The 23,776-nt window shown below is 41.4% G+C and overlaps 1 protein-coding gene across 1 annotated transcript in view; it reads left to right on the top strand.

The window, feature by feature from the left end:
* The window catches only part of LOC147718085 (GTPase IMAP family member 9-like), a 39,344-nt gene extending 16,220 nt beyond the window's left edge, over positions 1–23,124 (top strand). The window contains exon 3 of the mRNA XM_086919182.1: positions 21,998–23,124. Coding sequence (XP_086775308.1) covers positions 21,998–22,821 — 824 coding nt within the window. The 3' untranslated portion in view covers positions 22,822–23,124. The remainder of the gene's footprint in view (positions 1–21,997) is intronic.
* The last annotated feature ends 652 nt before the right edge of the window (positions 23,125–23,776 follow it).

Here is a 23,776-nt window from a genome sequence, read left to right as displayed (position 1 = left end):
AGAGACATGAGCCATAGCACAGGGGGTGGAGCCGGCATTGTAGAGGTAAGGCCCAGCCCTATTCAGGTCCCTGGTGCAGCTCCTCCCTCCCATCTAGATGCAGATCTCCCTATTCACCACTGGGCTGCTCCAGCCTGTCTCCTGGAATCCTCCAGCCCTGTCACTCGCACAACCAGACAAAGGAATACACAACCTAGCAGAGGCAGGCTGAAATGGTTAGGTAAGCAAATACCTACTTTCTAAAAGTGGTATTTGCAAACACAGAATATTAAAATGAACTTTAATAAAAGATGCACACTAAACTCAAATTTCTACGATGTTCTCTGAGTCTATTAGGATTATAGAATGTAATAATTCTACCAGCCCATTCTGGCCTATGGAGAACAGTTAGCCTTGCAATAGTGAAAAACTAAAATGGCTGTAATTCACTATTAGGACATGCCACATGCATCAGGGCATGTCCAACCTTATACTTACAATGCACCCTTCCCTTGGCCTACCATAGGGGTGACTAATATGAAGAAAAGGGAAGGTTTAGGGACTGGCAAGTGGGTGGGTGCCCTTGCCCAGTCAATCAATCAATGACACTTATAGAGCGCGCTACATACCCGTAGGGTCTCAAGGTGCTGGGGGAGGGGGGGGGAGGGAGCCGCTACTGCTCGAACAGCCAGGTCTTCAGCTTCTTCCTGAAGGAGAGGTGGTCTTGGGTCAGGCGCAGGTCGGTCGGGAGGGAGTTCCAGGTCTTGGCGGCCAGGTAGGAGAAGGACCTTCCTCCTGTAGTCGCTCTTCGTATGCGGGGGACGGCGGCGAGGGCGTGGTTGGCTGATCGGAGGTGGCGCTTGGGAGCGTAGAAGTTGATCTGGCTGTTGAGGTAGCTCGGGCCTTGGTCGTGTAGGGCTTTGTGTGCGTGGGTGAGGAGGCGGAAGGTGATTCTTTTGTTGATGGGGAGCCAGTGAAGGTCTCTCAGATGTCAGGAGATGTGGCTGGTTCGTGGGATGTCGAGGATGAGTCTGGCTGAGGCGTTCTGGATCCGCTGGAGTTTCTTCTGGAGCTTGGCGGTGGTACCGGCGTAGAGGGCGTTGCCGTAGTCCAGTCAGCTGGTGACGAGGGCCTGGGTGACGGTCTTCCTGGTCTCGGTGGGGATCCACCAGAAGATCTTCCGTAGCATGCGTAGGATGTTGAAGCACGCTGAGGAGACGTTGTTGACTTGCCTGGTCATGGAGAGGGAGGAGTCCAGGATGAAGCCCAGTCAGCATGACAATACCAGACAGCACGCAGGCTCTGCAATGGCAGACCTTAGACACATTTTTCAAGGTTGCTTCTGTGGGTGGCACAGCCAGTGCTGCAAGCCCACTAGCAGAATTTGGTTTACAAGCCCCTGGCACACTTAGTGCACTGTACTAGGGTCTGACAAGTAAACCAAATATCCAATCATGGAACCACTAATCAATGCATCAATTTACAATAGGGAGCACTTGGACTGTGGCACTGGACAGTAGTGGCACAGTACCCAAAGCATCTAGCACCAGAAAAAAACACATGAGTCAACAGCAAAAATGGAAGGGACACCCACGCCAATGGTGCCAGGTCTAACAGTGCTTATTATACCAAATAGGAGTTTGTGAAATAATGTCAAAACCTGAACTAGGAGAGGTAATTAAAGGTTTAGCAATGGCTATAAAATAGGTAAGGAAAAAGCTCTATGGGGGCTAAGAGATGTGAACCACTTCAATGAAAAAAATGGTGTACATGGAGCACATTCAAGTTGAACCCAAACTGCTAATACTTCATGAGGATACAGCAGGAGGGAAGTCCAAATGAGTTTTTGTGTAAAGGCAAAATGATATTGCCTAAGATTAAGAAAGTTAACCCCTCCATTGTCTTTGGATTGTTGAAGACAGGCTAGTGGAGTTCGAGGCTTACATTGTTCCACAAGAATTTGGTCAAAGAATAGTTAATTGTTTTAAAGAAATAGAGTGGAAGGGTAATTGGTAGCATTAACAAGTAGAAATTAGCTATATGTGACAGCATCATTTTATTTGTTGCTAATCTACTTCACCAAGACAAAAATAGAGGAGCCCACCCTTCTATCAAAGATACATTTTTAGTAATGATTTCATTATTGTTGATTTTAATGTTTTTTTATATTGTTTGAATATAGGATACCTACACAATTAGGGGCCCATTAGCATGGTGGGCGGTCTTTTGGCGGCCGGTCAGGCGGTGGCGATCCACCCGCCAAAACACCCCGCCGGACGGCCATTTACCCCTGCCACATTAGCATGGTGGGGGGTACTGCGGCGGACGGAAGACCATCCTCCGCTTTTCTTCCAGTAGGTAATCTTCACGATTGCCTATTGGGTGGAAAAGGCCCATAATATTGTGGTGGTGCCTTGCAGGTACCGCCATCCATATTATGATGTGTGCAGAGAAATGCCTTTCCATGTTGGAGACTCCGCCATGGAAAGGCACTTAGTGTTTACTTTGGGGGCCTGTTGCGGGCCCTGGGGGGGGGTGGGAGGCTGCACCTGGGGGGTACCCATAGTACCCCCCTACTTTGGCATTCACAAGGTGGCAGGTGCCTGTTACATTGTGCATGCCAAAGCACAACATGCATTTTCAACTATTGAAAGGGATCTTTATATTTCTTTGGAATTAAACAGAGCCTGGCCTGAGTAAAAGAGCCATGTGTCCTTCCCACATTTAAGCAAGCATTTGCAATGCAATAGCTCTCTATTTTGCGAGAGTTTATGCTTTTGGAATTGTAACTGACAATGCTTTTTATTTATTTGTTTTCATATTTAACACAAAAATAAATGGCAATGTCATTTATTATGCCAATAGGTCAAACTCTTCGGAGTGCGAGACCTATTTTAAAGACGCACCCGCCATTGCCCGGGGTTTCTTAGAAAGTGAAAGTGCACATGGCGCGCTGAATGTTGCAGGACAGGATGTCGTGCCTGCAGTAGGAGAAACGTATTACAGAAAGTAGTGCTTACAGAGTAAGTTGGATGTACCGTGTAACAACCAACTTAAAAGGACCTGTCCTCATTGGAGGTTACAAATGAAGATGAGGTGTTCCTAAGGAAGTACTAACAAGCAAGACTATTAATGAATCAGAAGCCAGCATTTACAAAGGACAAAGACACAAGCCAATGACAAATATGGGCGGGGCGTGGGCAGGGCTTTAAGTGCTTACTTGACTACTGCAGGGCTCAAACAGCAGCGCATGTGCTGCCCAATCTCGACGATCTAAAATGGTATCTATATCCAGCTACCAAGTCAAGCTCATTGTACATCTCCATTGAATCTTCAGGCAAGGTATAAATTAGGCATTATGATATTAATGATAATAATAATAGTTAGCATTAAAAAAATCACTACTGGTAACCAGGTGCTCAACTCTTATCTCGGGTAAAATACAAAACTCGCAAAGGAGAAAAGATTGGTTACCACTTCAATCTTGTAAATACCCTCAAAAGAAGAGTAAAAAGCAATCAAAATGTCTACCTTGAGCACACTATTGTATTATCAATAGTAAATACAATATCATTAGTTCACATGCTACTGTTCCATTCGTTTGAGATTTAATGTCTATGAATTTATTCAGTCTTTACAACTCTAATTGTCAATTTCTAGTAATTCTTTTCTAGGTGCAGCTTGATTTTCAGTTCATATAAACAACAATCTGCAATTCACAAAATCAAAATGCAGCCAACATGTGTTTTGTCGTGCAGTAAGCACAAATGACTTCTTCAGGGCTCCAAAACCCAAAAGGAACGTAATTACTTCATAAGATCTAAATGTAGACATAACATAGTTTTAAGAAAAACAAAGGGAAGATGCTTCAAACAATTTTTAAAGTTAAAACAGAAACGCAAAGATGAATAAAGGTGCACCGTCACCAAGAAAACAAAGTAATAAACCATTCGGAGGGAATACAAATTAGAGTGCCAAGTGTATTATGATAGATCACGAAAAGATGTGGCTGCCCAAGAGCAAAATAAGCTTTTAAAATTAACGTAAGTATCTTTTCACCTGATCTGGAAAATAAGCAGTCAATGTCAAAAAGCCCAAATCAAGTCATAAACTCCTAATAACGCAACCGCGGGACAGTACCTAAAAGATATAAAAGGAGTACTTAACCAAAGTATCGTTGAACATCGTTACAAATTCCAAAATAATCAGAGCCATAATTACCTCACTATTTCTGTTCGACTAATATCTCTATCCTTCACAGTATAGACCACCAAATATGTAATCTCTAGTTAGTTAAATAGCTGCAGTAATAAATATAACAAACAAAGTGCGCAAAACGAGTGAAACAAAGACGAATTACATAAAGATAACCCACACGGAGTACAGAAGAAAAATATTTTCATTGTTTGAAAACAAGTAGTCCATTATTATATATATATTTTCCAGTGAACCAAGTGTACACATTGTTACATATGGTTTGATAAGACAGAATTGTTGTTTCCCTCTAATACATAGAGATTTCCATATAGTCCAATAGAGGAGACTAATCAATAAACTCAACTGTACTTATATAGTAAAATGAAAAAAGGACTAGAATTTTATTCCTTTCCCAAATTACGCTATAATCAAAAGTTCAATGTCTAGTTCGATATTAGTATTCGGATGAATTAGAGAGAAACCACATTTCTGTTTTATCGAACCTTATGTATCAATTTTTACACTTTATAGGAAAATTGGAGCATATTTAACATTAACACCATCTTGAACTAACAGGTTGACTGGTAACACCCTTATTGCTCTGGACACTGCTTGGTTTACAGAAGAAACTCACTAAGAAAGGTATGGCTAATAAAGCTGCATTGAGTTATACACTCCCTCAGCAATGATGCCTAACTATCCTGTGTGGCTGAGATTTTACCAGAACATCAAACTGAAATACGAATTTCACAAAATGGTGAAACATCACATGTGCATCGTATAATCAAATTGCTGCTAGTGGACCTGTAAGAACATCCAAACATCACACCAAACAGGACAGAAGGCACTAAGGACCAGATGCATAAAGAATTTTTTGCTTTCGCAAATGGCTGATTAGCAGACTCTGCTGTTTGCGAACGCCAAAAAATGCTCTTGAGATGCAGCAAACCCTATTTTGCAAATTAGTAACCTGTTACCTTATTGCAAAATGGGTTTACAATTCGCTATTGGGAAGGGGCGTGTTTAGGGCGTCCCTTCCTCCATCAGTATGCATGAATGTTTTGCAACCGAAATGCGGTCACAAAACATTTGTATATTACCACCTACTAAATGTAGGTGGTAACCCATTCGCAAATGAGAAGGAGTCCCCAGGGGACCCTTTCCCCTTTGTGGATGTTTGTAAAAGCATTTTCGAAGAGCAAACAGTGATCCCACAGACCACTGCCTGCTCTTAAACAATTTAAAGATAGTTTTCATTTTCTGTTTTGTAAAACGTCCATTAAAAGATTGCTTTATTTGAAAGCAATAACGACATGGTGGTCTACTGACCCCAGCAGGCCACCACCCCCGGGATATTTGCTATTCCCAGGGGGTCGCATGAGGGAAGTAATTTGCGATCCAATAGGAACAGCAGAAAGTATTTTGTGTTTTTCTAATTTGTGAATTGCAAGGATTAGGAAATTGCAAACTGGTTTATGAATGCATCTGGCCCAAAATGTTACAGCCACTTCTGCAACATCCACACCAAGCACATCTAAAAATGATGAACCGTGCTGGTGAAATTTGCTTGAGGGCCACTAATGTCTGCCACTTTAAAAAGCGACTATGGCATGAAGCAGCGCTCCTTATAACTGGGTGAAGGAAAAGAGTTCTTGAAGCAAAAGAGAGCACTCGATCCTGTAATCTGAATGTACAGTACTGACCCACTCAAGTTCTTAGCCATGTTATCAAATGGGAGGTGGATAACATGGCTAAGAGCATTTTGTCAATAATGCGTGAATATTGCTGTATTCTTAGTGATATTCACGCATTTTGCCGCCATCGCCGGAGAATGTATTGCTTTGGAGATAAACGTTGCTAATAGCACGTTATCTCAGCGATAAATTCCGGCAAAGTTCAGCGATAAAAAAATAGTTGCTAAGCCTATTTAGCGATAAATATCGCTACTTGTTGGTAATATGCCCCATAGGCCCTTACTACGGTTTCCCTGATAAAGTCTGACAGGTGTGAAATCTCTTTACTCACTGAATTATTTTATTTATTCATCTGAACATTTGTACAGCACGCTTTGACCAAAATAATTGAAACCATGTCACAATAGCAGGGTTATGTCAAGATAAGTTAAGGCATTAATATAACAAACTATTGTATGTGAGGCTGATTCTAGCTGATGAAATATGTGAGCGGGTGAGCTTTGAAGAACTTCCTAACATCAGAGTTTGGGATGTTTCACGACACTGCAACCCTTAACACATTTGTTGCACTCGTACCCACCATTCACTGGACCACCATTGTGGCCGGAGTAAAGTCCTTTATTGACCACAGCAGTTCTTGCAGACAGCGCCTGCACTGTAGGCGTGACCTAAAAACAAATCATATGTGACAGTCTGCTTCAAAAATAACTCTTATGATCAGATCAAATCTCCAAGGATGTACTTTGCAGAAAAACTCATAATACACTGCTTTCTCACAAATAAATGTTAAGAGTTTAATAATAAAACATGTTATTTTTATGATGTATAATGCACCTGCCACACGTCTTCCATGTCTACACTCTACAAATAATAGGTGTTATTATTATGTAATTAAAGGTAATCTTTTTGCCAACCTTAGAAGGATGGTAGGCTAACAGAGCCTTGCTGTGACCCGAACCTGTGACATATAGAACGCTGCATGTTTCAGTGTTGGCCATACAACACAATTAGCCATGTTGCCAGCTGAAGTTATATATTAAATACTACTCATGGAAGAACTGTAATCTTCATTCTCAGGGAATACTTACTAATAGAAAAAAGAACTTGGCATAGAAGCTGAAATATGAAAACACATCTTTATTAAACTTAAATAAGTGAGGCTATGTCACCCAGAAGCCTTAGCAACTGAATAAGGTAGTCTGAGGAGTACATAGAACAGAGGCCTTATATATGCTCAGGGTTATAAAACTCAGCAATAAAGTAAGGGGCAGTCCTTGCTTTTGCAAGCCCATAATCAATCATTGAACAAACCCAACATTCTTCTTTAGACAAGCTGGACAAACCCATAATAAGAAGGACCGCAACCCATATCGTAAATAGACCATAAAAGAAGAAACAGAAAACAGATAAGAAGCAGGATAAGGGGTGTGTGTGTGCATACCAAACTCTAAAATGTCCTGTGCTTTGATCCTCAATCTTGATCAGCTACTGGGCAAGGAACTGGCCTAACAAGGTCAGCTTCAGGCAACAGGGTCAGTTCACTCAGGTCAAACAGGAGTCAGCACGAACTCGAGGTAAGGTGTTCATGTCCTTAAAAGACTAGTTCAGCCACAGTCATCGGCCTATATGAGGGCAACAACAAAATGGCTGCCATACACAAAATGGAACCCACGGGTTCAGAATTCACAGAACCTCAGACCCTCCTTTTGCCCTTACATAGGCAATCACTCAGTCTGTGTCTGAATCAATATCAATATTATCAGTTATTCCCTTCACTAAGGCATTATTACTCGAGTTATCTTTCATGGAACGCAAGGGATAGACTGCGTTGGCATAAATAAACATCATCTGATATGCCTATACAGACCCATTGTAACTAAATGGCAGAACCAAATAAGGAATACCTCTATCTGTAGTATGTGGCATACGACCACACACCCAACAATAAGTGGTGTTCATTACTAACTGGTGTTGATGCTGAAGCTGTACAAAGGAATTATTAGTAAACTCCGACCTCCTAACCAGTTCATGTTCAGGTAAAGTATGGGCAAACAAACTTATCATTTTTCACAACCCTAAGCAGAAAGCAAATCCTAAAATTATCTAGTAACATTTTTATGGCTCCTATGCATTTCAGTAACTTATTATATGTTCAGGTGAAACAGTGGTGATCCTCATTAATGCTCTGAGGTGAAAAGGGGATACTCTTCTACATAGAATAGACTTTATTCTAAACAGAATACTACTTTAAAACAATGCCAGCAAAACAATAAGAATCAGTCTCCTAAAACCCATTTCATGCAATCGCACGAGAGTGCCTCTCTGGCAGGCTTCTATTGTCCATCAAATCTTCTTTTGTTGTTTTCTTCCGCATTGGCCTCTTCATTTAGGCCTTTCATGTAGCTCATTCGAAAGTCTCAATGTCTCAAGGGAGTGCACCAATATCTCTCCTCTGCGGCAGGCACTACAGATAGTGTGCTCTCCATTGATCAAGGGCACAGATCACTTTATGCAGATCCGGGTCTACATTCTCAGGCTCCAACACTCATTACTCGGTGTCAGAGAATGCTCAGGCTGCTCTTTCATGGGCACCATAATGTAATTCCTTTTGCCAATCTCGAATGCTACGGTGCACTGCACTTCCGTTGGAGCACATGAAAATGGGGTGTGTGGCCAAAAGTCAGGCCAAGGGGCTCAAGGGACTGCACACTGTCAGAGGGGACCAGCACATGACAGGTGAAAAACTGAAGCCTCAAAACAACAATAATCCTTCTCTTTTGCTCTTTTGCACTGAAATTCTTGTTCTGTGATGTCCAATGCCGTCTGATGGAGCAAGTTCGATGCTTTGAAGATACCATGGATGGCGTGCTGGCGATCACTATCCAACCTTGCTACTTTCTGGGTGCTGAGACTTTTCATCTGTTAGCTGTCAGTAATGGGATTGTGGGCGAGTTCCGCAGGTTATTATGACTTAATCCCGCAGAACCTAGTGACGTAGGAAATGTGACACAGTTGTTAGTTTCCTTCAATTAAGTACAAAAACAGTTCATTTAACAAAGGGACTGCAAACAGGTGGCCTGCAATCTTCAAAGAAGTGGCTATACGCCATGGGGCTATTGTGATCTAAATTACACTGTCATTCTCAAAGGCAATAGAAAGACAAAGGCAGTAGGCAAAACAGTGCCTCTAGCCTCTTTAATTGGGTTTCCATGTGAGAGCATATCCTCTACCATCTAATGGTAGATAATGTGGAAACAAAAGACAAGAACTAGAGACTCCTGGTATTTCCATGATTTGGAACACATCTAATCCACCAAAAATTAAAGCAGCAGAAAAAAAGGAACTAAAAACCAAATTAGAATAGGCATTGAATTTGTCATATTAAAAAACAAACGTAAGGTGTCTCCTATTGCGGTGGAAAATGTATCTTACCATAGTATTGAGTCAGTTAACCAGTCCATCACTACCCTGACAGTCAGACTGGAAAACATCAAAGTAGGTCTAAAGAAAATTCTTAAAAACCAGTCTGGTCATACAAAAGGGAATTATACATAATATGGGGGTTCCTAGTACATTACTGCAATCTGGAAGTGTGAACCTGAACAATACAAAAATAATAAAAGGGCTAACTGGTGAAAGGAATATGGAAAAGAGAAATGGAACTAGGACACAGCTAAAATCCCCAATAACTAGGCACAATGCGACATCGGTCAGGGAGGAAGTGACAAAAGAAAAATCTATAGAAAGAACAAGAAATTACTTGGGTGAACAAAAAATCTAAAATAGTTCACAAATGTTAGCTCTGCCGCTACACCATATACGGTAATCTTTCTTCAGGGAAAAATGAAACCTTGTTTCCTTTATCGTACAAAGCCATACACTACTTAGGAAGCAGAACAAAACTGACTAATGTAATATAGAAATTAGGTCACCATATACAAGAGTCACAAATCTATAATTTATCCTTACGTCCAATCAGGATACATACATTTAGGGCTGCCTGTTCCTTAAGGGAGGGGGGGGGGAGTAGCGTGACTAACAGCAAGTGACACACTTTGGTTCTGTATAGTTCTTTTATTTTACTTTTCTTCAAATACCATTATGGCCAAATTTGACATACACTGATGTTGTCTGTCTATCTGTGACATTTAAGTGTCAGAGCAAATCTACCCAACTGTTGTGCAGGATACACATCGTCATGTATATCCCTTCACAACATAGGTAAACTTGTAATGCTATCAGAAGCAGCAACATAAAACAAAAAACATGCAAAAAAATAAAAAATGCACAAAACGCACATGTCAAGCCATCAGATATACTTGCTGTATATCAAGCACAAAAAGCATAGACAAAACAATAGCATATATAAATGAGCGGTGACGCGCAACACCAGGTCATGTACTAACAATAAGCGGGCCTGCTTAATTTGTCAGGTTTAAAATCCTCACCCTCCTTTTTGAAGACAGATCACCAGATAGTGGAGATTTGGCTGTCAAATGCAACTTACTGTGTGTCACTTCTGACACACAGGACCAGCAGGAACAATTCATAAAAGGATAAAATGCAAGAATATGTAAAATGCACAAACATTTATTTTCAAAGAAATTACGCAAAAACACATCTCTTTTCAACCAACCAAACTCATGTGTCTTGTCAGCCTTAAAATCACCCAGAACAATCCATGAATGATCTGTGAGCAAAAGCAAAAAAGAAAGAAAAAAAAATACACAACATAAAAAGAGAGACATTTCTCATAACAAACAAATATCAATTATGACTTTTAACTAGAAGACAAAATATAATACACATAAACAGACACAAAAATAAATTTCCATTACTTAAATGTTACCATCTTGTCAGTCAGCTTGCAACATTAAGCCATTTTAACTTTCAAAAAGTAAAATTCCTTCACTGACACTCCATGTTAGCCTTGTGCCACAATCTCCATTGTAAAAAATAATTCTTAATTGGCAAATCGTTCTTCCTTAGGCATGTAGCCTTCAAAATTTCAATAAAAAGTATTGTCTTATTTTCTGTCTAAGACTTAATGCAGTTCTTCATTTTCTGTCAAATAAAAGCAACTAGCAGACATTATTTTTTTAGAGCAGAAATACAAATTTATCAGTTCTGCAGAGCATTTAACATGATATTGGGACTTTCAAAGAACCCCTTTTTTATATTTTCTCTTTGTAATTAAGTTATTTAATTTTATTGATGTTATTATGGAGAAACCAGAAACCCTCCCTTTAGAGGCCTGTTTAGCAAGGTCATTCTGCATTTCACAGAGACAAGGCCCTAATTTAAAAGGTCACAAATGTCAACATGACAGCCTCCTTCAATTGTTTACAGGGGAAACTAAAGATAACACCTCACCGCGACTTGAGCAGCCTCTGCAGCTCTCCTAGCCCCCAGATTCTGCTCACTGTGGAGTTGCCAAAGACAAAAGGCCTTCCTAATTCCTGCAACAATTCACTCAATTTTGAAAAATAATTTCTCCTTTTTAAGGGCCCCAAAAAAATTATTTCTATTCTCAAATTATTAAACAACATTTACTGTGAACCTAATAACACACATACCAGTTTTAGAACAAATGCTTGTTGCAATGGTATTCATTTCATCAACCTTAAATGGATGCTCTGCGCCAAGCACATTGGCTCACTGAGCCATTTAAAGCAAACTCCAAATGGGAACAACCTGCAAATTTGTATTATACCTAAATGTATGCATTTACTGAAGCCTAAGGCACTTTAAAGCTATTTTAAATGGCAGAAATACCCACATTCGACTTTGATATTTGGGGTACTCAAAAATAAATATCCTATAATTATGTTACATATTAATCATCCTTAGAATGTTCTTTATAAATTGCAGAGATTGGACATTAGACATCTCTCATGCAAATCCTGAGAAAAATGCGTTTTTCACACATGCGCTAAGTGAAATTCCATATTCTAATGTCCTCATTATACAGTGCAACACAACTTAAATTAAATTATAATGCTAGGAGGTCATGGAATGAGTATTAACACCTTGGCTGCTTTGACTTTTCAACTCCTGTGCTGCATTCCCTGATTTACCATTGTTCATGATGAGCTCAGCTCGTCATAAGCACAGCTCTACTGTGCCTCATGACCAGCTGAGCTCGTCATGAGCATGCAAGGGGTTAAACTTCATGAATAGCAAAAACTAATTTTGTAGCACTTATTTTTAATAATTATTTTTCATAATTAATAATTATTTTTAATAAACCCAATCATTTTTGATAATACCACATATGAAAGCAAGCTGCATCTCTTGCCTACCATTTTAGGACACATTCATTTATAAGCCTAAGCACAGAAGCCTAACTTTAAACATGACAAAATTTGGCGCCACATTTTTTCCTTCTAAAAAGGACAATTTTTATTTAGCAACAGACCCAAGAATATGCTTACAAAAATGCTTAAAGAGAGGAAATCCTTAATTGAAATGTCTTCCTGTAATACAAAATAATGAACCTTAGTTTTGGAACCGTTTGAAAACAACATTCTGAAATGCAAAGATTCACCCGTGCAACTAAGGGCAAAGTCCTGGCTGAATAAATATTCCTGTTTATTTAGCTTGTCTCTCAATATTTGTAACATAAGCACGGTGGCTGTCTATTTAAAACTAAAACTAAGACATTCCAAGTTTCAAAATGCGTGTGCAATACAGCAAGGTCCAATGTATTCAGATGTTGTATTTGCCTGTTAATATCTAATGCAATGTATCTAAGGAAAATGCTGTAAGTTTATTTTTCTAAATAACACAACATTTTCATTTTTGAGGCTTTTTCATTTCTAGTGAATGTGAATTTTAATTTTATGTTTTTAAGCATTTAGACATTTTGCTTAATAGACTGAAAACATCAAGAAAAACCACGAACAGACATTGAGCGCATTTCAGACATAAACAGAAAGGGGTCAAAACACTCAGGACACACAATACAGCGTGCTTTAGCCATGCATTTCGTGAATAGCGCCATCGCTATTTACTTACAGAAGTTTGCACTAATATAAATGCCACATAGACATTTAAACACACATTTAACCCACAAACCAATACTCAGAACAAAAACAAAGGACAGCCCACAGACTGTACTTAAACCAAACCATTTGCAAATACTAGTTGTAAGTCATATTTACAAGAAACGCTTCTCAATTGTGTTCCAAATGACTGCAAAAACAGCCCAACAGACTGATGTATGTCCAAGAAGCGAAAATACACTCAATTCACTAGCTTTGGCTAGCAGAACACCAAACAAAGTCGTTCTGAATATCTTAATTCATGAAATTGCGCAGAACAAAGGATCCTTGTTTTGTATTATGTCATATTTTAATTCCCTGGGGATACAAAATCACCAAGGAAGAAATATGTTTGAAAATCTAAACCTATTTAGATATTTCCCGCTAGGGGGGCAGGCTAATTTACTTCACATCACACTATGGTACCTTCCAAAAAAGCAACACATTTTGCCATGTGAGCTTGAAAACAGGCATGCCAAAAATACTGCGGAATACGCAAGTATTATAATCAAAGTAGTGCTTAAGGTACTTTCCGTACATGCACCGTTCAACTAAACCAAATGGAGAAATATATCCTCATCACCTGCCTACACAAATTGCAATTTGCATATACAAACCTATACAAATCAAAAGTTGGCCAACACAAATTCCAAAATTCCAACGTTACAGTCCTAAATTTGCTAAGACCAGGCCTCTTATAGCTCACTAATCTAGCTTAAAACTTCAAGGGGTTATCAAAAAACAGCATACTCGCAAATATACGAGCCCCTGTGCTTTGGTAATTGCAATACCCAAATCAAAACCAATAAACCAACCCCTCGGCTTTGGTAATTGCAATAACCAAATTAAAACCAAGAAACCAAACAAAGTCGTAGCAGCGACCCACTTGTACTTCTTATTCTTACTAATCAAAAGGTTATCCAAATTCTAACTGTCAAGTTCTACATGACCTAACGGTCTTTTATAGAATACTCACGCCAAAAAGGTTCTCAGTCAGGAGTTACATCATGTGGAGGATCAAAATCAGGAAGATCAGAAATATACTGGGCTGCAGAAACAAATAATCTCCAGAATCCCTGTGCACAGAGTACCTCCTTAGTAGAATCCTGTTCTGTCCTCCTCAGTAGATTTCAGTCCTCTGACAAGATCACTCCTGTAGATAGTCACATCTCTGATGAAGCCCGCTTTGGCCGCGCCATTTGAAGAACTGTAATCTTCATTCATAGGGAATACTTACTAATAGAAAAAAGAAATTAGCACAGAAACTGAAATATGAAAATACATCTTTATTAAACTTAAATAAGTGAGGCTACGTCACCCAGAAGCCTTAGCAACTGAATGAGGCAGTCTGAGGAGTACAGAGAACAGTGGCCTTATATATGCTCAGGGTTACAAAAATAAGGGGCGGTCCTTGCTTTTGCAAGCCCATAATCAATCATTGAACAAACCCAACATTCTTCTTTATACAAGCCGGACAAACCCATACTAAGAAGGACCGCAACCCATATCGTAAATAGACCATAAAAGAAGAAACAGAAAACAGATAAGAAGCAGGATAAGGGGTGTGTGTGTGCATACCAAACTCTACAATATCCTGTGCTTTGATCCTCAATCTTGATCAGCTACTGGGCAAGGAACTGGCCTAACAAGGTCAGCTTCAGGCAACAGGGTCAGTTCACTCAGGTCAAACAGGAGTCAGCACGAACTTGAGCTAAGGTGTTCATGTCCCTAAAAGACTAGTTCAGCCACAGTCATCGGCCTATGTGAGAGCAACCACAAAATGGCTGCCATACACAAAATGGAACCCACGGGTTCAGAATTCACAGAACCTCATCAGCACTAGAGCTGCTGCACCCAATCTCAGTGTTGTACAATAGCTAATTTTTGCCAAAGTAGACTCACTCACATTACAGATTTCAACTCCTTCAGTGACCTCCTTCTCCTCATTTTCCATTACTTCCAAACTCTTCACAAAGGCATGGTGATGAAGGTTCTACAAGCTCTGGGGTCATTTGGGTTGAAACACAATCTCTGTGTAATCTAGGTGAGCTGTGACAGCCTACGTCATATATCTATTTGTTAACAATTTTGAGCAGAAAACCCCCGCCCTGTGCCTCCAGATCACCCCATGTTAGAGAGGGGCCATGGTTCTCGGATGGGCATCGAGGTGTCAGATTCAGGAGTATAACACTGCCCATTTCCCAACTGTCGTCATTTGTATCCCACGATGCACAAATTAGTAGCCTCAATCTCATGTGGATTGGGAAATCGCAAAAGGCTGCATTTCTTAGAAGCAAGCAGAGCTCACAAAAATAAAAGGTACCCCTTCTGTTAAGGCCAAACCATCTAAAATGTCTCTGCTAATGTTTTACCATAAACAACTAACCCTTTCACGTACACCGCACATGCAGCCTGGACCACCATCCACCATTCTAAAACCTGAAGGGAATGCTGTGGGAGAGACAGAGTGAGTGAGAACATGACACAAAATCATGGGCACAAAAGAGAAAAGAGTTCTGCTAAAAAAACAGAAGAGTTATCAAAGCGTAACAAAACAGTACTTGGCCGATGCTCCTGTGAAGAAAATTGGAAATAAAGCATAGCTGTCTGAACCAGTAGGGTGACAGCAAATAAGAGCCACACTGGACTGAACAAGTCAGGAGCGGGAGCCAGGAGGAAGGCGGAAATAAAGTCCTTTATTGACCACAACAGGTCTTGCAGACAGCGCATGCGCTGTAGGCTCGACCTAAAAATGAATATTAACAAGGAAAGGCTCGACCTAAAAATGAATAATAACAAGGAATAGCTTAGGAACTAACAGGTGCTTGAATTGGAGAAAAAAACGAACAGAAAATCCATCAGGCCCTGGGGTTTTATCTTTTGGAAGTTGATTAATAGCATTTAAATGTCAATGCTTCAAAATTGGAATCTCAAGAGAGGATAAGTGTCACTCATAGTCGTTCAATGTTACTCATAATTACACTGAAATTATGTAAATATCACATATAAGCAATCTGAAACCTTGGCAGCTATGTGTGACCCAGGACCCTAGCAGCAGACACCAAATGCTGTAGAAATCTGCTCTACTGCACTGTTCTGACATTTACGGCCATGGCTATTCAAGTCACAACATCTGCCTAATATTCCATGGATCTGAGCAAATCACTTAACCTCTCCTGCCAAAACAAGTGTGACCTTATTTAATGTAAATAAGAATGTACATATTGCTGATATGAAGTGCACCAATGTCTTACGGTTCAGTTTGCGCTCTATAAAAATAGCAGAAAAAATCATAAAGAGGTAAAAACAAAGCCTTAACATAATAGGGAGACAAAATCATGCCCATTTAGAGACTGATTTTTACATAATGAAACAAGAAAGCCTGGAGAAATCGCGGCTTCCCTGTTTAATTTTGTAATCTGAGGCATGTATTTTATTTCACAAGCAATTTCAAATACATGATTTCAGAATACCAACCCCACTAAATCCCACTGTGTTTGATTGAATAGATCATAATGTCATTTCTGGGTTGAATAGGGAGCCAGAGAGGTGTCATATGAGAAGTGAAATAGTTAGTTTTTGCAGCTTTAATGGAGATGTGGTACGCTTTCCTAGCTGATTACTATTACTAACTAACTATTTCACTTCTCAAATTGAAGCAGCCAACAACAAACAAAAAGACATTTTTAAAATTGTTAATATCTTTACGAAACCTAAAATATCAACCCATGACATTCCCCCGTCCCAAACCCTATGTGACAATATAGCCAACTATTTCACACAAAAAATTGACACGCTCATTAAGGATTTTCCTCATCCTTTAATAGTAGAATCTGACATTGAGAAAGTGTCTACTTCCCAACTTTCCAGATGGGAAAAATTTAATCATATCACTCTTGAAGATTCTTTACAGGGAATCTCTGCACTTAAATCAGGTTCCCCTTCCGACCCCTGTCCCCCTACTTTTTTAAAATCCATTGCGCAGGAGGTTAACCCCTATATTAATGCTATCATCAACTCTTCTTTACAATCAGGTGAGATCCCAGCCCAGTGGAAGGTAGCGACAGTAAAACCATTACAGAAAAAGTCATTACAGGACCCCACCATCTTCTCTAATTTACGCCCAATTTCTTTACTCCCTGCCATCTGCAAAATCACAGAAACTTTTGCCAACAAACAACTGATGGCATTCCTTGAAAATAACGACATTCTCCATCCATGTCAAGCAGGTTTCAGGAAAAACCATTCTACTGAATCGGCGCTTTTATCATCTACTGAAACCATACGTGCCGCTCTGGATCAGGGAAAATTGGCTGTTCTGATCCTTTTAGATCTCTCAGCGGCTTTCGACACGGTATCCCATGCTATCTTTTACATCTCCTTACCAACGCTGGCAAAGCAGGAACCGTGTTCGAATGGTTTAAAAACTACCTTGCAAATAGGCGTCAGATTGTTAGGCTGGGCGACCACTCCTCAGAAGAAAAACTGATAAAAACAGGAGTTCCTCAGGGCTCTAGTCTAAGCCCGACCCTGTTTAACCTGTATATGGTCCCCTTACTTAAACTAATAACATCCTTTAACATCAGTACTGTCGCTTATGCTGACGACACTCAACTTGTTCTGACTCTCGATAAAAATCACATTAACGCAGAGCAAGTACTTAAAGACTGCCTGTCAGCAACCTTCAATTGGATGTCTCTTAACCACTTAAAATGCAATTCTTCCAAGACGGAGATCATCCCTTTCGGCCCGAACAACTTCTTTACACCCCAAGATTGGTGGCCCGAAAAAGCAGAACCCCCCCCCCCAATACTATCATTGCTGCACGAAATCTTGGAATAAAATTTAACAGTGCCCTTACTTTCAATCAGCAGGCTAAGGAAGTAGCAGGTACTTGTTTCGGTATCATCAGAAGCCTGAGAAAGTTCTTTGATTTCCTTCCCCTGAGTGCCAGACGCACGGTAGCTGTAGCCCTCATAAATTCCAGGTTGGACTATTGCAACAGCCTCTATGCAGGACTCAATAAATCTGCCCTGCATAAGCTTCAAATGGTACAACACGCAGCTGCCAGACTGGTCCTCAGACTACCTAGGAAATCCTCAGCCTCCGCAGCTTTGAACACACTACACTGGCTTCCTATACACAAGCGCATACTGTTTAAAGTGCTCGTCATTACTCACAGAGCCTTTTACCATCATGGCCCACTTTATTTGCGTAAATACTTTAGACATTATCAACCTCTCCGAGCACTTAGGTCCTCCAACGCAAATCTGCTGCATGTTCCCAGGTTCAAAATGGCAACAAGAGGAGGCAAATCCATGGCGGTCATTGGAGCGAAAGCCTGGAATAAGGCACCTCCCTGTCTACGTCAAGCCACTACTGAACCCAAGCTGCTAAAGACTTGGATTTACTCATTGGCCAACCCTGAATGTATGAGGCTTTTAGGATATGCTACGTAGCCAGGTGTATCTCTCATCCACCTTATAACACCTCTTCTGTCTTTTCAGAAATCTAAGCGCCAAGATACTCCCTGGAGTGGTAGCGCGCTATATAAGTATTTTTTCACTTCACTTCACTTCACTACACTATGTGATATTACCACCATGAAAATGTCTACATGCAAATAAGGAAGGCTTTTGCTGCTTCTGTTCATGTAGTACTTCTTAGGTTTTGAATACATGTTTTTTTTTATTAAAAAGCCAAAATGTTTTCTTTCTTCATTTTCCTCTCATGCATTCTCTCTTTTTCTTTTTCAATCCTGAAATCATTCCTTGTTTCCACTTCACTCTTTGCAGTATTTCTCCATTATTGTTATTACTGTGATGCTTTGCTCTTCCTTTTAATTCTGTGTAATTTGTGTTCTTTTCGTTCCATTTCCCTAAAGCAATCTTTTTGTTTCACTATAGCATTTTCATTAGATTACTGACTTGGTTTGCACTCTCTCTGCACCATGTCAGCCAAAGCTGAGGAGAGAGTCCACCTCCAAGCCTTGGTTCACCCCTGAGTGAAGACTTTGAAACATGCTTGGAAAGTATTGAAGAGAGCATGGCGTTCCAGCGGTTATTGTTCCACTGCCAAACATGCTCTTAGAGCCAAACAAAAACTTTATTATGGGGCTATCGGAGTGGCCACAGGCCAGCATTACTCTGGACACATTGATCGGGCAATAACAATTTTAAAGAAATGTTTGCAATTGTGCTGAGTTTCTTGGACCCCAGCGCCCAGGCTTCTGTGGCACCTGCCTCGAACACCTGGTGTAACACCTTGGCGAAATTCTTTAGCGATTAATTAATCAGCATACAAGATACTTTTTCGACCACTTCCGGAAAGCTTATAGTCACCTCGCTAGGGAGGCAGGTGGCAGATTCTGCGTCCATCTTTTCCACATTTAGACCTGTTGATCTGCCTAGCTCTCTCAGAATCCTCACGGCACTAAAGTCGGGATCACCATTACGACCCGTGTGCGGCTCTTCTGTCCGAAGTGGCAGATATTATCAATCCAGAGGTAAATTTAATGGTCATGAAGTTGCTTCGCGAGGCATGTGTTCCAATGTCATGGAAGCAGGGGCTGATTCTTCCCCTCTTCAAAAAGCCATCACTTGACCCTCTGCTACCTGAGAACTACCGCCCTATCTCGCTCCTGCCAAGCTAACCAAATATGTAGAGGTGTCAGACCTGCTTCATCCGGGACACAATCTGGCTTTCGTGCCTCGTATAATATGGAGTCAGCATTGTTAGAGATGACAGAGGCGATCCGGGACTGCTTGGATGCCGGCAGGAGAGAAGCTTTGGTTATGCTAGACCTCTCTACGGCACTCGACACTGTGCCCCACTCTCTGCTCCTTAATTGTCTATTAGAAATAGATATTTCTGGATCGGCTCTGCAGTGGATCAGGTCTTTCTTGGAAGGATGGTCGCAACTGGTCTGGCGTCCCTCCGTGTGCCTCCGTGCCTATGCAGGTGATAACTGGCGTGCCGCAGGGGTTTTTAACATCTATGTGACTCAGTTGGTTTATCTCGTGGAGTCATTAGGGGCTAAAGTGATGGCCTACACAGATGATACTCAGCTTCTGTTTTCCTGGAGGAAGGGGGAGGACTCGGTTGTGGCTGCGCAGCACTGCTTGTCTTTTGTGTTTCACTTGCTTGCGAATGCACAGCTGAAGTTAATGAAGGAAAATCTTAGGTGCTCCTGTAAGGCTCTTTCCAAGCGGACTTCAGAGAAAGGCTGTGGCCTCCTGGCTTTCCCCGGCCCACTGCGGGAAAGAGTGCCGCAAAAAATCTCGGTGTCTGGTTCGATAAAAATGTGAACTTTTTGACACAATTGAAGAAATTGGCAGGGACCTGCTTTGGCACTATGAAAATCGTTAGGAAGTTTCTCCCCCTTCTCCCTGGAAGTGACAAGGAAACTGTGGTCCACGCTCTGATCTTGTCTCATTTGGACTATGCCAATGCTCTGTTGGTTGGTAGGCCTGGCTTTCTTGCAAAGAAATTGCAAGTAGTCCAAAACTTGGTAGCCAGGCTGGCATTGGGTTTGTCAACTAGACAGAGTATTCGCACCCACTTGCGTAACGTGCACTGGCTCCCAGTTAATTGTCTTCTAAAATTCAAAATGCTGTCCATCGCGCATCGGGCCCTCTATGGCTTAGGCCCCATTTACCTTCAGAAGAGATTTGTTTTTTATAAACCTAGGAGACTGTGGCGCTCGCCTGATCAGTTACTGATACAGACCCCCAGGTTCAATCGCCAAAGGCTCGTTGGGAGCTGCTTTGTTTGGAAAGCCGGTCTGGCCTGGAACATGCTGCCCTTAGTACTCCTGGTCACACAGGATCCATTGCTTTTTAAGAAAAAACTAAAAACGTTGCTCTTTAGCTTCTGATCTGTGTGCATATTTCTTTCTGAGGCAAGCGCCGGGACACTCTTGAGTAGCCATGCACTGTATATATTTAATATAACATAGCATACCATACTCTATAATAATCTGTTATTATTTACTTTTCTAGGCAGTTGTGGAACCCCAAGAAGGCTTTTCAGACTTCCAGGGGTCCCTCGGCCACAGGTGAAGATTCCTGGCATGAAAGGACATTCATAGCTGTAAAAGATATCTGAATCCACTCAAATGGAACACTATTAAGCAACCATTGAGACCCCCTCCTTAAGCATTTGTTTTTGAAGTGAAAAGAAACTGAAGGGCATACTTATGAGCTCATTTGCATTGCTCTTGTACCACATAACGTGGTGCAAGAGCAATGCAAAATGGGATTTATGAAGCCAGGCAAGGCCACCTTCAGTGTGGCTTATTAACGTTTTAACCCCTTCCCTACGCGGCTAATTCCCCCACTGTGTTGGGGGTAGAAGAGCCATGCACGGTGCTGCGGTGCTCGTGACGAGCTGAGCTCGTCACCCAGCATGGTCACGCTGTGCTCATGATGAGCTGAGCTTGTCACAGCCACACCCGTTTCTTTAGAATGCTCAGCACAGGGGGGGAATTATCCCCGCGTTCGAGCATTGTGGCCGTTATGACGAGCTCAGCTCATCATGAGCACGCGGCCACCGTGGCTCATGACGAGCTCAGCTCGTCATGAGCATGGGAGGGGTTAATAATGTAGCGCAGCACAAATTCCTGAGTTGCATTACTCTGCACCTGGGAGGCATTTCCAAGGCTGTTGTTCAGTGTTCCCATGCAATATCCATGGGTTTTGACTCGTTACAAGATTTATAAGAATAGTTAACATGAGAATGCACCAAAAAGATATGCCACCCGGGAGAAGCATGACCAAGAGAGATATCTTTATTTCTCCTCACTTTCTTCCTCTTTCTATGTGAGCTGTATTCTGCAACACACATAGAAAGATGACATTGCCTCTCAGAATTATTTTCGTGCAGGAAAGTGCTCCTTCATGGCCAAAAACAATCCTGCCTAGAACATACGCACCCTTTCACCATGGTGCAGGTGCGCTTCCATTGCTACTCTGGCCTGCTCCACAAAAGTCATACTTATGAACATGGATTTCTTTTCCATCCTTAGCACTTTCAAAACACAATTAGTGTGACTTGTGTGTAACCTGCACACTTTTCTCTTCACAGGTACCCGTGAGCTGAGGATCGTCCTGGTCGGGAAGACGGGAACAGGCAAAAGTGCGACAGGAAACAGCATCCTTGGGCAAAGAGTGTTCGACTCCAGAGCATCTCCGAAAGCAGTGACACATGAATGCAGAGAAATGTCGTGTTTCAAGAATGGGCAAAAGATTGTAGTTGTTGACACTCCGGGACTGTTCGATCCTGTGATTGAAAAGTCAATAATTGCTCAAGAGATCGCTAAATGTGTGGTAATGTCATCCCCTGGCCCCCACGCCATCGTCTTGGTGCTTCAGACCAGTCGATTCACAGATGAAGAGGCAAACGCTGTCCAAGATATCCAGGACCTATTCGGCGAAGAGGCCGCAAGATACATGATGGTCCTCTTTACAAAAATGGATGATGTGGAACGTGATGGAAATACCCTCGAAAACTACATCGAAGACTCAGATTCCAAGCTACAAGGGGTAATTCAGGGGTGTGAAAACCGCTACTTGGGCTTCAACAACCGGGCTGAAGGGCGGAAGCGAGAGCAGCAGGTGTGTGCACTGATCTCAATGGTCGAGAAGATGGTGAAGAACAATGGGGGCTCATACTACACAACACAGATGTTTCAGAGGGCAGAGGAGGAAATCCAGAGTAAGGAGAAAGAGATCAGGAATGAGAGACAAAGATATGGTCGAACTGATGAACAGCTGCCAACTCCACGTGAAGAGGCAAAGAAGAGTGTCCTGGCTCGCATACTGAACGCATTAAAGAGTGGAGCACGACGTGCCTTCCTTTCGCTGAGGGATGTTGGTGCAAGATTGAAAGCGGTATTCATTGGAAATTAACAGTGAATGTAAAAAGCAGGAATTGGCAATGACAATCGATCTGGTTTTAAATAAAAATGATATGGTAATATGAAGCACTACAAGTAAATATTATGATCATAGATATGTATAGGTGGGGATGCAAAGAGCTGTGGAATAATATGGGTTAATAAGTAAGGTGACATTTACACTGTGATGCCAAGTATAAACATCTGTGTATGTTAATGACGTCCCTCGTCCCAATTGTGGAGCTGCCATAGAAATACAGAACAATGTACCTAGTTATCTGAAATGTTTTAATAGCATTCCAATGTCACATGTATGTCCTCCAAATTTAATGCTTATGCCGCTGGATCAATATACAAAATTATCCCAGCTGTGTGTATGGTAAGCACTTTTTTGTGGAAGCACACATCTTCTGTCCAATCAAAACATGTACTCCTGGCTATTAACATGTGAGTAGAGCCAAAGCCCCTCTCTAGTGATTCTCACATAGTTGTCTGTCAACATCTGCACTGTCAAGCCAGTCCATAAAAACTACAGCTTCTTGGTCACAGGCTGCCACCTCCTCTGGTTTTATTGTCAGTGTAAAACATCTTGAGTTCACTCTTGTTCATCAACACACTCAGCACATAGTGCTTTGATTACTTACCCTTAATTGCATTACTCCAAGCCCTTCTCTCACTTGGTTTCCTAACAGTTTGAAGACACCTGCACCTACACAAACACCCCTCTAATCATAATAAACCCCCCTTACCTCCTATAGCATTGTAAACTCCACCAAGATCAGTCAGCCCGGACTGACCGGGCAAAATGGATGGCATGGCATGCAAGAGAAGAACTCAAAATAATGCAATTACTGGTGAGTAATCGAATCACCTTTTCTCCCCTATTGCTTGGCTTACTGACAGTATGAGATGTACCCAAACTATAAACCAAAGCTATGACAACAGAAGAGATGCAGGAATCAGCTTTA

The sequence above is a fragment of the Lissotriton vulgaris genome, chromosome 4_2 (genome assembly GCF_964263255.1).
Source record: "Lissotriton vulgaris chromosome 4_2, aLisVul1.2, whole genome shotgun sequence".
NCBI lineage: Eukaryota > Metazoa > Chordata > Amphibia > Caudata > Salamandridae > Lissotriton > Lissotriton vulgaris.
This window is presented reverse-complemented; position numbering and strand designations above follow the sequence as displayed.